This window comes from Arachis hypogaea, chromosome 15, assembly GCF_003086295.3.
Source record: "Arachis hypogaea cultivar Tifrunner chromosome 15, arahy.Tifrunner.gnm2.J5K5, whole genome shotgun sequence".
In the NCBI taxonomy this organism is placed as follows: domain Eukaryota; kingdom Viridiplantae; phylum Streptophyta; class Magnoliopsida; order Fabales; family Fabaceae; genus Arachis; species Arachis hypogaea.
In genome coordinates this window covers 12565239-12584527 of record NC_092050.1, presented here as the reverse complement: position 1 = coordinate 12584527, position 19289 = coordinate 12565239, and the positions used below count along the sequence as shown (strand labels likewise).

Here is a 19289-nt window from a genome sequence, read left to right as displayed (position 1 = left end):
ACGTAACCTTAAAAATATTCAATTGTCATAAAAAAATTAATAAAAATAAGAAAAGATAAAAATGAAAAAATTGATAAATTATAACTATATATATATTGTTCTTAGCAGAGATGGAGAATTAAGCAAACTTTTCTCGAATATTAATATCCAAATCCAAACTATTAATTTTAAAATGATAATTAAATTTTTATTTTGTTAATCTCAATATTCAAAGACTCAAATTTCAAAATGCTTGTTGTAGATTTATTATTTATCGTCAAAATTTAATTAAGAATAGAAAAAAAAAAACAATAACACGGAAGACACGCAGGTTGAGCGAGACCTAGCAACGACCTTAATTAAATTAAATAAGAATTGAATCTGTTGATGCAATGAGTGGAAATGAATAATTTTGATATCTGAAAGTAGAGAAAGTAGTGTAGTTTATCCTTGAGACAATTTAACACAAGAGAAGAACATTAGGGGAAGGAGGGGTAGATGGGACCCAGATTAAAAACTGGTGGGTGAGAATGAAGCGAGAGGTGCTGTCAAGTGAGGAGTGGGCTTTGAACTTGTGGCTACCAAGTAACAAAGTTAGAGGGGGCAACATAGTTCAAAAAGGAAAAACAACTCATTTATTGTGTCAATGCTTTCTTCTGGAATCAACCCAAAGCTGAAAGGTCCCCTCCCAATCCCTCTAAATCCTCTCTCTCTTTTCTCTTTTTATGTAATCTAATCTCCCCTAATTCCCACACTCTCTATCATCGTCATCATTAAGCAGGCAGCACCCTCAACCCTCAACCGCCATCACCATACAGAGAAAAACAAAAACCATCGTAGCCACATGGATTTCGTGAGAATCTGTCTTCTTCTGTGCCCCCCGTCCCTCTTTTCTTTATTTTTTAATATATATATATATATATTCTTGTTTTTGTTGTTGTTATTATTAATTAATTATACAGAGGTGGAAGGTGTGGGTGTTCCCTTCCTCTGCATCTGACTTGAACTTTTTTTGTATTTGTATTTGTATTTGTTCGGTTAAGCAATGAAACTGAGAGAGCTCAATTATGCGAACGCTTTGTGATGCTTGTGAGAGTGCGGCCGCTATCGTCTTCTGCGCCGCTGATGAGGCCGCACTCTGCCGTGCCTGCGATGAGAAGGTTGCTTTGCTTCTTCTTCTCTTATGTTCATTATCTTTCTTAGTTTGACTTAGATCACTCACTCTCAATCTTGTAATCTGAAACAATGGCACAAATTTATGAGGTTTTATCGGTAATGTAGCAATTTTGGCGAAATCCTTTGATAGGGATTCTTTAAAGTTGAAATCTAAGTTTGTTAGTACTTAGTGGTGAACTAATGAGTTAAACGTTTGAAATCTTGGGTCGGCAGGTTCACATGTGTAATAAACTTGCTAGCAGGCATGTAAGAGTGGGTCTGGCAAGTCCAAGCGATGTGCCTCGTTGTGATATATGCGAGAATGCACCTGGTAGGCACTTTCTTTGTGTCAACTATGATAGTAATATTTCTCAATTGACTTTGGCTTATGTGTTTATTTCAATCTGGACGTAGCATTCTTCTATTGCGAGACAGATGGAAGCTCGCTTTGTTTGCAGTGCGACATGATAGTTCATGTTGGTGGTAAAAGAACACATGGAAGATATCTTCTATTTAGGCAAAGAGTTGAGGTGTGTTTCTCCTTGCTCCTTATATTGATTTCTTATCTAGATGGAGGTCTTTCATTTTTGTCATTTAAGATAAGTAATATTTGTGTGTTCCATAGTTTCCAGGAGATAAACCTAGTAACATAGAAAACCCAGCTTCTCAACCTGTGGAACCAGGGGAGACTAAGAGGGGACAAAATCCACTTCCCAAATTAAAAATGGGGGAGAAGCAACAAAACCACAGGATGCCGCTGCTTTCAACACCAGATCCTGATGCTGATGGACATGCCAAGATGGAAACTAAAATGATTGATTTGAACATGAAGCCTAACAGAATACATGAACAAGCATCAAATAATCAGGTAGGAGTTCATGAGGAATAAAAATTTTCTTTTTTGACAGATTGGACATTCCATATATGATAAATTTGTGTTAAACATACATGAGATCCTGCAAACTAATATTTTAGCCTGTAAGAATTTAACTCGTTACACTAGAGTAAACTTACTCAAATGATCTAATTATGATTGGTAGGTTGAACACATGATGGACTTCTATGTTGTTTATGATGATTATACACAAATGGGATTGGATTATAGGAAGCATGTGACATATTCCTCATAGTTTTAAGTTGTTCAATAAATGAGTGTCATCCAAAGAATAAAAGAGTTAATTCCTTTTGACTACTGCAGCTTACATCAAATTTTGTAAATCTGGAACTAATTTTTTTTATTCGTCTTGTTTCCTTTTCTGCCTCTTGTAACCATGAAATTTCAGCTTTCCTTTGTTTTCTAGAATTGGTCTTAGTAATGCTATTGAAAATATAACTCAACAACTCTTCAAACATGATTTCAACACCATATGGTTCATCTTTGCTTCTGTGAACTCTCAAGGGAAGAAGGGATAAATATAGAAGGACAAAGCTTGTGGAACACAATTACTGTGGTTACTTTTTGTATATATACTGATATGCATATTTCTCATAATTTGTTCCTTTTTTTTTTTTTGCAGCCATAAGTCATGCAATTAAACAGAGAAGTTCTGACATGATAATACACCATAAATCTATCAAATGGCAAAACAATTGCATTGTCTCATGCATGCTAGTCACAATGTTGGAATAGTAGATTAGTAGATTAACATACTATGCTAGCAAACGAGGCATTGCGGCACCAGAATCTTTTTAGGAGTTTGTTTGCCCTTTTGAGAATTCAATTTGGTAGATCAACACTTTAGATCTGTACTGCAAAGCATTGTTAACTGCAAATATGTAATCTCTTTCCAATGAAATGTGTGGTAACTTTTATTTCTTTACACACTCTTTTTCATGTCATTGAGCTCCCTTAGAAAATTTAGGGAAAATATTTATTGTTTTATTTTCATTGTGACGTGTTGCCAAATTGCGTATGATGGTAGAAATTGGAGTTTGCTCTTATCTATGAAGCATGGACACTTTATCGTGTCCGCGTGTCGGACACATTTCGGACACGACACTCACTGACACTCGTCCGACACGCGTGTCTGCTGTGTCCAACCGTGTCTCAATAAAAAATAAAAAATTCTTCTCTGGACACGCCTTGACACACCTAAATACCATCACGTGTTCGGGTGTCCAGTCTTATTCTTAACATATATTTTTAAAATAAATTTAGATATAGTATATATTATTATTTATTAAAACAAAAAATATTTTAAATACTTGATATAATTAAAACAAGACATTAAAAATAATTAAAAATTTTAATTTATATTTTATATAAATGCGTGTCCCCGTGTCATGTAAGATTTTAAAATTCGCGTGTTGACGTGTCCCGTGTCATGTCAGTGTCCGTGCATCATAGCTCTTATGTTTATTTATTTATTTATCTCGAAAAGCAACTTTCTAAATTCTAACTCCTTTTTTTTTTTTTGAATCAAAGGGAGCTCAACACATAGAGTGGAGTAATTAAAAAACTACAAGAAATAACAAAATCCAATAAACCAACCCCTAGTCATTTTCGGCATGGCCATCAACAACCAAATGGGTCATCACCACTCCATTCCTCAGAGTACCTAAGCGACCTGCTTATGATGTCCTCCACGCTGGAAGTATTATCTCGGAAGAGTCTACCATTCCTTTCTAGCCAGGTTGTCCAGATAACCGCAAAGAACCCAATGAACCACCTCTTTCTGTCTACCTTCCTTACAGATAAATTCGTCCAGCTTTCAAAGTGATCCTTTAGTGTATCTGGAAAGCTCCACCTTCGTCCCAAGGCCAGCAGCCAAGCACACCACACCTGCCAAGTGATCTCGCACTCGAGGAACAAATGAAAAGCAGTTTCCTCAGCCTTACCGCATAGCACACACCTATTGTCCTGGTGAGCAATAACCTGAAATCTACATAGTCGATCCTTGGTATTCATCCTTCCAACCAAGACAAACCAAGTAAACAGCTCAACCCTCGGAGGGACAAACCCTTTCCAAACAGCACGAGTGAAGCTATAGCTAGTGATTTTTTCCTGTAGGACTTCCGCCTGCAAAACCTGCCCAAAGGAAGCAGTTGAGTAAACTCTTGTTTTATCAAATTTCCATACCACGTCATTCTCTTTTTGAGTGGTGGACTTGACCGACTGTAACAGCTCATGAAGCTGGTGTACTAAATCCAACTCTCATTGGAACAACTCTCTCCTCCACTAAAAGCTCTAGATCCACTATAGCCCATCCCAAAACCCACAATCCCCTATAACAGATCCGTGAAGGGTCGAAACCGAGTAGAGTCTAGGAAACATATCTTTCAACACCCCAGGCGGCAACCAGCTATCCTCCCAGAACCGGATTGTTCTGCCATTACCGAGCTCTATAGACAACCCGCTGATCATATTTTCTCTCAGCTGTGACTCACTAATTTGAAGCTGGCAGATATCCTGCCAAGGACCCCCTCTTATGGGAACTGGCTGGCCTCGCAGCATCACAGTAGGATTCATGTTGTTGCAGGAGCAAACAACTTGTTTCCATAAAGGACAATCTTCTTTTGAGAACCTCCACCACCACTTGAACAGCAAAGCTGTATTTCGAATCACCGCATCCCCAACTCCCAAACCACCTGCCTTCTTAGGAGCCATAACTACTTCCCACTTCACAAGCAGTAACCTGTGCCTCCCATCCTCTGTACTCCACAAGAATCGTCGTTGTAGGGAAATCAACTTTTTCGCCACTGTCTTCGGCATCTTATATAGGCTGAGGTAGTAAATAGGCAAGCTATTAAGAACCGACTTAATGAGGACCAACTTGCCCGCTTTGTTGAGAGTCTTTGCTTTCCACAAACTGAGCTTATCTTTGACCTTGTCAATCACCGGTTTTCATGTCTGTACCAACCTCGGATTTGCTCCCAGGGGAATACCCAGATATCTGACTGGTAGTGATGCTTCCTTACACCCTAATAACAGACACATCCTACGAACCCACATCCGATCACAATTGACTGGAATAAAGTTGGACTTTTCAAAATTAATGTTAAACCCAGACATCAGTTCAAAGCATCGGAGCAGTCGCTGATAATTTCTTATGGTCTCCTCCTCAGGAGGGCAGAAAAGAATTGTGTCATCCACAAACTGCAAGTGAGATAACTCAATGTGATCCCTCCCAAATAATAGTGGAGATATACGATCATTCCTTACTGCCTTGCCAATCATTCTATGGAGAACATCCACAACTAAAACAAACAGAAATGGGGACAGCGGGTCTCCTTGTCGCAAGCCCCTTTCCATTTTGAAAGGCTTCGTAGGTGACCCATTAACAAGAATCGACATAGATGCAGAGCAGACACACTCCTTAATCCACCCTCGCCATTTCTGACCGAAGCCTATCTTCTGCAGTACAATATCCAGAAAGCTCCACTTAACTCTATCATAAGCCTTTTGAAAATCCAGCTTTATTATCGCGGAGCTTTTTTTCCGTGATTTCATCTAGTGCACCGTTTCGCAGGCAATCAGCGCCCCATCATGTATTTTCCTCCCCTTTACGAAGGCACTCTGAGTCTCTCCTACCAAACTCGGCATCACCTTCCGCATCCTCCGAACCAATACTTTAGAAATTACCTTATAAACACAGCCCACCATACTAATCGGCCGGAGATTCTTAATTTCTCTGGCTCCAGTAAACTTCGGTGCCAGCGTCACCCAAGTGACACTCGAATCGCTAAGTAGCTTAGATGACTGGAAAAAACCTAACACCACATCAGTGAACTCCTTCCCTAATTCATCCCAGCACTTCTTGATGAAATTCATGTTGTACCCATCACTATCTGGTGCCTTTGTTGACTCACAATCCCAAATAGCCGCCTTTACTTCATCAGGTGTTGGCATCACCTCTAACTCTGTTGCCTCTTCCTCATTGATTTGTTGAACAAGCCCTTCCCTGAATCCAATGATCGGAGAAGTCTCCTGGTGGTACAACTTCTTATAGAAGTCCCGAATAGCAACCTTAATCCTTGCTTGGTTCCTGACCATCCTCCCATCGACCATTAAGGCATCAATCCGATTGGATCTTCGTCGCGCTGAGGCTAAATTGTGAAAGTAGCGGGTGTTTTTATCCATGTCCTTTGCATGACGAGATCTTGACATCTGCTTCCAATGCAGCTCCTTTCTGATATACCATTTCCTACAAAAGCTCACTAGTGCCTTCCTCTTTGCTTCAATAGTTCCATCAGCCACTCCAGTACTAGCTATGTCATCCGCTTTTTTGATTTCATCCTCAAACTGTGTAATCCTTCGGTCTATGTCCCCAAATTTCTCTCTATGCCATCTGCTCAGCGGAGTTGTCAGAGCCTTTAACTTGTCCAGAAAATGTTCCTCTCCTAAGCTCCTCCACTCCTCCTTTACCATCCTCAAGAAACCATCATGCGTAAACCATGAGTCCAAGCTCCGAAAAGGTCTTGGCCCTCCTCTATACCGAGTATCGTCCAGAATCATTGGACAATGGTCAGATAACCCTCTCGGCCCCTCTCTCAGCCTTGTTCCCGAAAACTCTTCTAACCACTCCAAACTAACCAGACCCCTATCAATGCGGCTACATGATTGTCCTCTGAACCAGGTGAACGAGCGATCAGTGACTGCTAAATCCACTAACTCCATATCCTGGATCCAAGCTTTAAACTCTGTTGCTGACACCGGCAACGAGGTAGCGCCCTTCCTTTCTTCCAGATGAGTTATCTCGTTAAAATCCCCATATAACAAAACGGAACTTGACATAACCCAGATAAGAAGCTTAGCTCTTTCCACGTGACCAGCTTTTCCGCCCTATCATGCGGACCATAAACTAGGCAAAAAGCACAAGAAAAATTATTTTTCAGTAGCACACCCTCCACACATAACCAACGAGCTCCTTTATAGCAGTTGTTCATCTGAAACATCGTTTCATCCCACAACAAAAGCAGTCCACCTGAAGCACCAACCGACCCAACAAACTCCCATTTAACCGCACCATCACCCCACAGTTGCACTATATCAAACTTATTCACAACTTCTTTCTTCGTCTCTATCAAGCCTAGCATATGCACTTTAAACTTCTTCCGAAAACTATTTACCATGCTCAGTTTACCAACTCCCGCCAACCCCCTAATATTCCAGGAACTAAATATCATTGTAAAGCACTTATACACACCTTTTTTCGATTTTTCGGGTGACTCCTTCGTGCCTTTTCCTTCTTCTTTGCCAGCTTTTTCTTCTGAGCTATTGCCTCATTCTGTGCTTGAAGTATTGTCATAATGTCATCTTCTTCATCATACTGCACAGCTCCAAATTCCACTGCAAGCTCCCATGCTTCCAAACTTTCTTCCATTTCAGTTGTCCATCTTCTCTCAGACGATTCTGTCTCGGCTTCACTTCCCTCATCACAACGAGCAGTTCGCAAACTCTCAGAATCTCCCTCCTTACCCCCTGTCCCTACCTCTGCTGCTACATCTATAATCCCCTGAGAGTCACGTATAGCCCCGCCCCCTGTAGAACCTTCACAACAATTCATCATGACACATGGCTCGTCTGACCCACTCCCCTTCCATGTCTGTGTCACAATTCGGGCTCCCTCACTTAATTCATTCTCTTCCAACTGACAGCACAACACACCATATTGGCTGCGCTCACCAGCCACTGCAGATTCGGGACCCCCGTCTAGTCGGTTCGTTGCCAACCCACCCTCCACCGACGGCACCATCCCTGCAGCAGATCCCCCTGACCTGGCTCCCCGCTCCTCTCCCCCCGGTGGCTCTCTTCCTTTCCCCTTCCTCGCATGGGACCTGCCCGATGCACACAGTGGCAACCCCCGCACTCTCAGGCTCGCACCACTGCCCCCAGCACAAGTCGCCGACCGGATCAGGCCCCTCTCGCCAGCAGCCGCCATCTCTCCAGCATCAACCATCGCCGTGGAAGACTTCGACCAACAGCCACCCACTCCAGCCGGTGGCATCGCATAGATCGCAGCCTCCGACTCGCAGTTCCCGCCGGCCTCCCTCCCCTTTTCGCAATCAGCACGTTCGCGGCGCCCTGATCCACTACGAAAGCTTCGCAACACCGACCTGGAGGAGCGCACTTCCCAGCCCTACCCGATAGCAAACCCCCATCCATGTTGCCTCCAACCCGCCCGCTACTAGGTCCAAGGGAGAGGTCCGTTCCTGACCTGGAATGAGGCATAGCGTGTGGGCCTCGGATGTTGAAGCCCAACCCTTCACCATGTGGCTTGCTTAATTCATTATGGGTCATGGATCTTTGACCCAATTCACTGGGCTCCATAGCACACAAGCCCAACCGCAACTTACTTGTAATCTCACCTACATCAACCACCTGATCCCTCTCATAAGCCCAGGATTGGATCCTTTCTGACATGTCTTCTGCCAAATCAGCCCTTTCCCTTCTGAGAGCAAAAACCGTATCTCTTTCTGTTACTGTGTTTGAATTTAAAAAACTGTTACTCCATTCATCAAAAATCACATGATCAGTTACAATTCTACCCTCCTCCACCTCTTTCGGCCTATTCAGCAGGGCCACCGCCGCATCCGTTGTGTCACCCCCTCCCAACTGCATGGAACTTTCATGACGATCGGCATTACTGGCAGACTTTCCATCATGCCCTTTCTCAGCCTCGGTTGCCAAACCATCCGAATAGCCAATTGCACCGCCGCCCACCTCCTTAACAAATATCTCATACACAGACGAACCTACAGATAATTGGAGACTTTCTGAAATAGTTTCAAACCGCCATGTATAAATCATCATGCGTCCGGCCCGGAAAGACGTGCCCACAGCTATTCCATTATCACAAACTACCACCTCACCCCACTGCCCACCAATTGCGCGGAACGTATCCTCCGTCCATACGTGTAACAGAACACCATAACACTCAATCCACACTCTTCTCTTGTCATATCTATCATGCTCATTCCAACGGCACACATTATGAAAGAACTGCTGCAGCCCATCCCCGCACCTTTCCAGCGCCTCCTCCGCACTCTTTGCACTATCAATATCAACAAGACCTTGTAATTCCCCAACTCACATATTCTAACAACGTGTGGCCATACCTTCCGGGCCAATTCATTCAATAACCTGAAGTCAATTGATCCCGTGGCACTCCCAATCACACTCCTCTGCAACTATTCCAGGTTAGTCGTATCTGCAGAGACTTCCAGCCCCTTAGCCCCCACTTTCGGCTGACCCTCCGTAGGAGCATGTGTAGAAGGATTCATGGTCTGAGATGGAGGAATCCCAACTGTACACTCCCTTCCTTCAGGATTGACCCCCACCTGCTGGTGCTGCATCCGTCCCTCAACCAAAGGCTTGCTCTGTCTTTTAACCTCATCCCTCCTGTACTTAGCCTCTCCGACGAAAATTTCTTTAACTTCATGCGATTCATCTCTGCAATTGCCTTCAGTGCTCCTCCCTTCGTAGTATACCATATAAATGCAAACAGGTATATCATCCCATTTCTCGTCTTTCTTGCGAGATATATGTCGTTGATCCTCCCCGTCCATGAAAACAGTCCAAATAGCTCCTGCTTCGAGATATCCCCTGATAAGCTGTCCACAAAGATGCTGAACGAATCCCGTTCCAGACGAACGTACTCCTCTCGATTCCAAACCCTTGGATCCTTTGCTTGACCGGAAGGTAACCTATACCTCCCCTGCCCAGTGTATTCCCACCCCGCTCTCACTCTCTCCCTTCCGCTCATAATTCCAACTCCTTTTAACTCAAAATTAAATAATTAGATCGTGTGAATTATTTTACTAATAATAATTTGAACATCATATACTATGAACGCATATTTATTTTCAATATAAAAAGAGGATTGAGTTATTTAGATTGGCCTTATTTTATTTATCACTCGAGATTCAGTCTCTCTCTTAAGAATTTTTTTTCTTACTCCTAAAATTTGAGGTATTTAGATTGGTCCAAAAACGTACACCATAAATTCTTAATAAATAAATGACTGTATAGTTGGATAAATATAATTACAAAAAGAATTCTTCAACAACAACAACAACAACAAAGCCTTGTCCCACTAAGTGGGGTCGGCTACATGAATCAAACGACGTCATTGTGCTCTGTCATGTATCATGTCAACAGAAAGACCGTTTACATGTAGATCTCGTTTTACCACCTCATGAATGGTCTTCTTAGGTCTTCCTCTGCCTTTCGCCCTTTGTCCATCTTCCATCTCATCCACCCTCCTGACTGGATGTTCTATCGGTCTTCTTCTCACATGTCCAAACCACCTGAGACGCGATTCAACCATCTTTTCCACAATGGGTGCTACTCCAACTCTCTCCCTTATATCTTCATTCCTTATTTTATCCAATCGCGTATGACCACTCATCCATCTCAACATCTTCATCTCTGCCACACTCAGCTTATGTTCGTACTCCCCTTTAGCCGCCCAACACTCCGTACCATACAGCATAGCTGGTCTTATAGCGGTGCGATAGAATTTACCTTTAAGTTTTAAATGCACTTTTTTGTCGCATATAAAACCAGATGCACTCCGCCATTTTGACCAACCTGCTTGGATCCTATGATTTACATCCTGTTCAATCTCTCCATTATCCTGTATGATGCACCCAAGATACTTAAAACTTTTAACTTTTCGTAGGATGTTTTCTCCAATCCTCACCTCTACATTGGGATTTTCCCTTCTCAGATTGAACTTACATTCCATATATTCCGTCTTGCTACGGCTTATGCGGAGACCATACCCTTCTAGAGCTTCTCTCCATAACTCCAACTTCTTATTTAGGTCTTCCATTGACTCTCCCATAAGGACGATATCATCGGCAAAAAGCATGCACCATGGCACAGGCTCTTGAATGTGCTCTGTGAGTACTTCCAAGACTAATGTGAAAATGTATGGACTTAAGGATAATCCCTGGTGTAATTCTATACCAATAGGGAATTCCTCTGTCACACCACCTTGAGTCTTCACACTAGTTGTAGCCCCATCATACATGTCTTTAATTGCCCGAATATATGCGATCGTTACTCTCCTCTTTTCTAAAACCTTCCATAAGACCTCCCTTGGTATCCTATCATACGCTTTTTCCAAATCAATAAACACCATATGTAGATCCTTTTTATTACTACGATACCTCTCCATCATCCTTCTTAATAGGTATATCGCTTCAGTGGTAGATCTGCCTAGCATAAATCCAAATTGGTTCTCTGTTACTTGTGTCTCTTTTCTCAACCTCCGTTCTATCACCCTTTCCCATAACTTCATAGTATGACTCATAAGCTTAATCCCTCTATAGTTTCCGCAACTTTGTATATCTCCCTTATTCTTGTAGATAGGTACCAAGGTGCTCTTTCTCCACTCATCAGGCATCTTCTTTGACCTTAAAATCTCATTAAAAAGCTTGGTTAACCATTTGATGCCTTTTTCTCCAAGACCCTTCCAAACCTCAATCGGGATATTATCAGGTCTTACTGCCCTGCCATTTTTCATCTGCTTTAGAGCCTCTTTTACCTCGAAGTCTCGAATCCTTCGATAGTAGTCAAAGTTTTGATCTTCTTCCCTTGTGCATAGTCGACCAAGACTTGGAAGAGTCTTCTGTCCCTCATTAAATAACTCGTAGAAGTAGCTCTTCCACCTTTCATTAATCTTCTCCTCTTGAGCCAACACCTCTCCATCCTTATCTTTTATGCACTTAACCTGATCCAAATCTCTCGTTCTTCTTTCCCGGCTCTTTGCGATTCTATATATACCTTTTTCTCCTTCTTTCGTGCCCAAAGACTGGTAGAGACCCTCATATGCTCTTGTTCTTGCTTCACTTACAGCCACTTTTGTCTCTTTCTTAGCCACCTTATATTTTTTCAGTTATCTGCATTGCGGCATAAAGACCACTCTTTAAAACATTCCCTTTTTATCTTTATCTTTTCTTGTATACTCGCATTCCACCACCAGGACTCCTTGTCTCTTGGTCCTATTCCTTTAGATTCACCAAAACTTTCTTTTGCTGTTCTTCTAATAACTTCTGCCATCTCCCTCCACATATCTTCTTTTCTTCCATTCTCATCCCACTTTGCCTCTTCTCCTACCCGTCTTAGGAAGCTTCTTTGTTCCTCACTTTTTATCCGCCACCATCTCGTCCTTGGGTTCTTCGTATGATGTCTTTTCCTCAACTTTTGCTCAACGCGAAAATCCATGACGAGCACCCTATGTTGTGTTGTCAAACTCTCTCCCGGGATAATTTTACAGTTAATGCAAAATTTCCGGTCGACTCTCCTCAACAAGAAGAAGTCGATTTGAGAGCTTGTCATGCCACTCTTATAGGTTATAAGATGTTCGTCTCTCTTTTTAAAACATGTATTTGCGATGAGAAGATCAAAGGTTGAGGAAAAGTCCAAAATAGTTTTACCCTCGGCATTGATCACCCCGAAACCATGGCCTCCATGAATACTCTCATATCCAGTCACTTCTCTCCCAACATGGCCATTTAAATCTCCTCCTAAGAAAATCTTATCTCCCAAAGGTATGCCTTGAACCAAACTCTCTAGATCCTCCCAAAACCTTATCTTGTGTTGTTCGTCCGAACCCACTTGCGGTGCATAGGCGCTAATCACATGGAAAGCACCTCCCTCCACCACAAGTTTGATAGAGATGATCCGATCTCCCACCCTCTTGACATCCACTACGTTCTTCTTCCACTGCTTATCCACAATTATTCCAACCCCATTCCTATTCTTCACCTTTCCAGTATACCAAAGTTTGAAACCAGAAGTATCCAACTCCCTAGCCTTTGCACCAACCCATTTCGTTTCTTGTAGGCACATAATGTTAATCTTCCTCCTTGTCATGGTGTCCACCACCTCCATGGACTTTCCTGTTGGAGTACCTATGTTCCATGTCCCAAATCTCAACCTTCTGTCGCTTCGACCTTTACCTTTTACTTTGTGAACTAGCTTATTTACCCCCGTCCGTTCACGAAAACGCGAGAACCCTTACTCATTTAACATTACATCCGGGCACCGATGCAGCGGCTCTTGCTTTGACACCGTACTCGAGCCATACGGCGCGTTGCTTCCGGGCAACGACCTAGCTTTAGCGCAATAATGTCTTTGATTCATGTCATGGGGGGTTCGGCTATATTTTTATGTTGGTTGCCGAAGACCTAACACAACCATCCTCCTTTATCCGGGCTTGGGACCGGCTATGTACCGCAAATGTAAAAAAAAATTCTTCAAAGTAAATCAAAACAATATTATTTTGCTAAAGATTAAAAAAAAGTTTAAGCCTAACAGTAAATCTTAATCTTAAATCCTTGACAAATAAATAATTATATGATGCTGTATACATAATTTACAAAATGAATTAAAAGGATGATTATATAATAGTATAGATATAGTTAAGAATAACAATTATAATTAATAATTAATTCCAAATTAAATTGGACATCCTTGGAAGGATAACTAAGATATACATTATCACCATAATTAACCAAAAAAGAATATGAATAATAAATCGACTCTATTAATTGTTGGAATGATAATAAATATATCCATTATTTACCATAATTAACCAAAGAATATCAGTTTTAGATATACTTTAGTGATGCAATAACTCAGATAAAATTAATTCAATTTAACATTAATTTAACACGATAATCTTTTGTAGATATAGATTGCTTTTCTATCGTTAGTATATATAAATTAGAACAAGTCTTTAAATTCATCTCAAAATATAGTGTGAAATTATTAATTTCAAACAGAAAAAAGGGTCACCATGCAGTGACTATATCACTTATTTATCTGTAAATAAAATATCATTGTTAAATTATGCTATATGAATATCAAGAGTCAGCTATCAAATAGAGATACATATTTAGTGTTCATTAAAATGTTTAATTATATTTCTGTAAAACTATTTGATTATCTGACAATGATAGATTTGATTATTTTATTATAATGAGCTTATTATTTTGTTGAAAAATATATAATTTATGAGTTAATAGTCAAATTAGTCTCTCAAAAATGGTTTGTTTTTTAAATTTATCCTTGAAAAATTTTATCAATCAAATTGGTCTTTCAAAGATTATAGATTAATTATTTTTGTCAATTAGTCACTTATTAATAATTTTCGTAAACGATTAATGATATGGAACGTTAACTTATATCATATATGACACTTAATATATTTAATTAGATGCTAAATAAATATACAAAGCCTTGTCCCACTAGGTGGGGTCGGCTACATGAATCAAACAACGTCATTGTGCTCTGTCATGTATCATGTCTACAGAGAGACCGTTTACATGTAGATCTCGTTTGACCACCTCATGGATGGTCTTCTTAGGTCTTCCTTTGCCTTTCACCCCTTGTCCATCTTCCATCTCATCCACACTCTTGACTGGGTGTTTTATCAGTCTTCTTCTCACATGTCCAAACCACTTGAGACGCGATTCAACCATCTTTTCCACAATAGGTGCTACTCCAACTATCTCCCTTATATCTTCGTTCCTTATTTTATCCAATCGCGTATGACCACTCATCCATCTCAACATCTTCATCTCTGACACACTCAGCTTATGTATGTTCGTGCTCTCCTTTGGCCACCCAACACTCCGTACCATAAAGCATAGCCGGTCTTATAGCGGTGCGATAGAATTTACCTTTAAGTTTTAAAGACACTTTTTTGTCGCATATAAAACCAGATGCACTCCGCCATTTTGACCAACCTGCTTGGATCCTATGATTTACATCCTATTCAATCTCTCTATTATCCTGTATGATGCACCCAAGATACTTAAAACTTTTAACTTTTCGTATGATGTTTTCTCCAATCTTCACCTCTATATCAGGGTTTTCCCATCTCAAACTGAACTTACATTCCATATATTCCATCTTGCTACGACTTATGCGCAGACCATACACTTCTAGAACTTCTCTCCATAAGTCCAACTTCTTATTTAGGTCTTCCTTTGACTCTCCTATAAGGACGATATCATCGGCAAAAAGCATGCACCATGACACAGGCTCTTGGATGTGCTCTGTGAGTACTTCCAAGACTAATATGAAAAGGTATGGACTTAAGGATGATCCCTGGTGTAATCCTATACCAATAGAAAATTCCTCTGTCACACCACCTTGAGTCTTCACACTAGTTGTGGCACATCATACATGCCTTTAATTGCACGAATATATGCGATCCTTACTCTCCTCTTTTCTAAAACCTTCCATAAGACCTCCCTTGGCACTCTATCATACGCTTTTTTTCAAATCAATAAACACCATATGTAGATCCCTTTTATTACTACGATACCTCTCCATCATCCTTCTTAATAGGTATATCGCTTCAGTGGTAGATCTGCCTGGCATAAATCTAAATTGGTTCTCTGTTATTTGTGTCTCTTTTCTTAACCTCCGTTCTATCACCCTTTCCCATAACTTCATGGTATGACTCATGAGCTTGATTCCTCTATAATTTCCACAACTTTGCATATCCCCCTTATTCTTGTAGATAGGTACCAAGGTGCTCTTTCTCCACTCGTCGGACATCTTCTTTGACCTTAAAATCTCATTAAAAAGCTTGGTTAACCAGTTGATGCCTTTTTCTCCAAGGCCCTTCCAAACCTCAATCGGGATATTATCAGATCCTACTGACCTGCTATTTTTCATCTGCTTTAGAGCCTTTTTTACCTCGAAGTCTTGAATCATTCGATAGTAGTCAAAGTTTTGATCTTCTTCCCTTGTGCATAACCGACCAAGGATCGGAAGAGTCTTCTGTCCCTCATTAAATAACTCGTAGAAGTAGCTCTTCCACCTTTCATTAATCTTCTCCTCTTGAGCCAGCACCTCACCATTCTTATCCTTTATGCACTTAACTTGATCCAAATTTCTCCTTCTTCTTTCACGGCTCTTTGCGATTCCATATATACCTTTTTCTCCTTCTTTCGTGCCCAAATACTGGTAGAGACTCTCATATGCTCTTGTTCTTGCTTCACCTATAGCCACTTTTGTCTCTTTCTTAACCACCTTATATTTTTCTCAACTATCTGCATTGCGGCATAAAGACCACTCTTTAAAGCACTCCCTTTTTATCTTTATATTTTCTTATACACTCGCATTCTACCATCAAGACTCCTTATCTCTTGGTCCTATTCCTTTAGATTCACCAATGCTTTCTTTTGTTGTTCTTCTAATAACTTCTGCCATCTCCCTCCACATCTCTTCCGCGCTTCCATTCCCATCCCACTTTGCCTCTTCTCCTACCCATCTTAGGAAGTTTCTTTGTTCTCCACCTTTCATCCGCCACCACCTCGTCCTTGAGTTATTCGTATGATGTCTTTTCCTCAACTTTTGCTCAACGCGAAACTCCATGATGAGCACTCTATGTTGTGTTGTCAAACTCTCTCTCGAGATAATTTTACAATTAATGCAAAATTTTCGATCGACTCTCCTCAACAAGAAGAAGTCGATTTGAGAGCTTGTCATGCCACTCTTATAGGTTATAAGATGTTCGTCTCTCTTTTTAAAACATGTATGTGCGATGAGAAGATCAAAGGTTGAGGAAAAGTCCAAAATAGTTTTATCCTCGACATTGATCACCCCGAAACCATGACCTCCGTGAATACTCCCATACCCAGTCACTTCTCTCCCAACATGGCAATTTAAATCTCCTCCTAAGAAAATCTTATCTCTCGAAGGTATGTCTTGAACCAAACTCTCTAGATTTTCCCAAAACCTTATCTTGTGTTGTTCGTCTAAACCCATTTGCGGTTCATAGGCGCTAATCACATGGAAAGCACCTCCCTCCACCACAAGTTTGATAGAGATGATCCGATCTCCCACCCTCTTGACATCCACTACGTCCTTCTTTCACTGCTTATCCACAATAATTATCCTATTCTTCACCTTTCCTGTATACCAAAATTTGAAACTAGAAGTATCCAACTCCCTAGTCTTTGTACCAACCCATTTTGTTTCTTGTAGGCACATAATGTTAATCTTCCTCCTTGTCATGATGTCCACCACTTCCATGGACTTTTCTGTTAGAGTGCCTATGTTCCATGTCTCAAATCTCAACCTATACTAAATAAATATATTTATAAAAATTTATCAATTTAGTATTATTAGGTTATATTAGAATTAAAATTTATATAATTATAAAAATAGAATAAATTGATAGATTTTTATAAATATATTTATTCAACATAAAATTAAACATATTATGTATCATATATAAACATACATGAATACATAACTAATTTGATAGTTTATTTTTTGTTATGAAATATTCTTTATAAATTATTGTGCCTAATGTGTATAAAGTCCTGCAAAATAGACTCTTATATTAAATCAATCTAATTTTTAAACATGTTAAATTATTATTATTCCATCGTATAATATTATTTAGATGGCTTTTTATGTGGAGGTCTGTTTCAAATTTTAGATTAATTATACATTCAAAACCTATAGTTTCTCCCATACAAAATCAAGGGCAAATTACATTCGTTTTTCATAAAAGGCAAAAAAAATCAATCATGTTAGAGATATACTAAAATCAGTTATTAATATAAAATATATATTAAAATATAAAATATAAATTAAAAATAAATTAAATTATATATATATATATATATATATATATTTATATACAAATATATAATAATTAATTTTAGTGTATAAATAATATTTTTTAAAAAAATATACTCATCTTATAACAAGAAGAGAGGAGATCAATATTAAAAAAAATTCAAGCCAATAGATTAAGTAATTTAAAAATTTTCAATATAATTTTTTCTGTTTTTCAAAGATTATAGATTAATTATTTTCGTCAATTAGTCATTTATTAATAGTTTTAGTAAACGATTAATGATATAAAATGTTAACTCATATCATATATAACACCTAATATATTTAATTAGATACTAAATAAATATATTTATAAAAATTTATTAATTTAGTATTATTAGATTATATTAGAATTAAAATTTATATAATTATAAAAATAGAATAAATTGATAGATTTTTATAAATATATTTATTCAACGTACAATTAAACATATTATGTATCATATATAAACATACATAGATACATAACTAATTTGATGGTTTATTTTTTGTTATGAAATATTCTTCATAAATTATTGTGCCTAATGTGTATAAAGTCCTGCAAAATAGACTCTTATATTAAATCAATCTAATTTTTAAACATGTTAAATTATTATTATTCCATCATATATTATTATTTAGATGGCTTTTTATGTGGGGGTCTGTTTCAAATTTTAGACTAATTATAGATTCAAAACCTATAGTTTCTCCCATACAAAATCAAGGGCAAATTACATTCGTTTTTCATAATAAGAAAAAAAAATCAACCAGATTAGATATATACTAAAGTCTAAAATCAATTATTAATATAAAATATATATTAAAATATAAAATATAAATTAAAAATAAATTAAATTACATATATTTATATATAATTATATAATAATTATTTTTAATGTGTAAATAATTTTTTTTTTTTTAAAAAACATACTCATCTTATGACAAGAAGAGAGAAGATCAATATTAAAAAAAAAAACAGGATTATTGTTACATATTTAAGTATTTTTTCATTAAAGTTTTTACAAGTAGGTCTAATATCAACAAAAATTGCTCTCATTAAAAGAGTGTCATTACATACATACATACATACATATATACATACATTCTCCTCTTCTTCTTTCAAATTCACGCATACCTCTCCTCCTCCTCTTTCTCTTCTCTTCGGTTATCGTCATCACCAATAACACTAACATTTTGTTAATGAATTGTTTTTTCAATCGAATTAAATGGAATACAATTACTAAATTGAATTGAATTGAATTGAATTGAATGGACGCAGGTGTTCTGAATTGAATTGAATTGATAATCTCTAAATTATAGATACAGATGTTTTGAATTTGATTTATATAATGATAATGTTCCGTTCATTTAGTATTATACAATTGTTTCACCTTAATAACGTGTTCGGTTCATTATGCAGAAAGCTGTTTTGAATTTGATTTTATATACTGGATAATGTTTCGTTCATTTAGTACTATACAATTGTTTCACCTTAATAACATGTTCGGTTTATTATGAATTGAATTGAATTGAATTGACGTAGGTATTCTGAATTGAATTGAATTGATAATCTCTAAAT

General features: G+C 38.6%; 1 protein-coding gene across 1 annotated transcript; it reads left to right on the top strand.

Moving 5' to 3' along the window:
* The first annotated feature begins 368 nt into the window (after positions 1-368).
* On the top strand, positions 369-2954 carry LOC112749507 (B-box zinc finger protein 18). Its single transcript, XM_025797774.3, has 6 exons — positions 369-832; positions 1023-1139; positions 1369-1465; positions 1549-1664; positions 1760-2002; positions 2652-2954. Exons 2-6 carry the CDS (start codon positions 1047-1049, stop codon positions 2655-2657), a joined length of 555 nt encoding a protein of 184 aa, XP_025653559.1. The 5' UTR covers positions 369-832; positions 1023-1046; the 3' UTR covers positions 2658-2954.
* Positions 2955-19289: the final 16335 nt, after the last annotated feature.

Bases quoted from the DNA above. Each gene is read 5' to 3' on its own strand.
- LOC112749507 (XM_025797774.3), top strand. From the start codon at position 1,047: ATGCGAACGCTTTGTGATGCTTGTGAGAGTGCGGCCGCTATCGTCTTC. The intron at 1,140-1,368 runs GTTGCTTTGCTT...TTGGGTCGGCAG, and splicing joins GCCGTGCCTGCGATGAGAAG to GTTCACATGTGTAATAAACT. The intron at 1,665-1,759 runs GTGTGTTTCTCC...TGTGTTCCATAG, and splicing joins TATTTAGGCAAAGAGTTGAG to TTTCCAGGAGATAAACCTAG.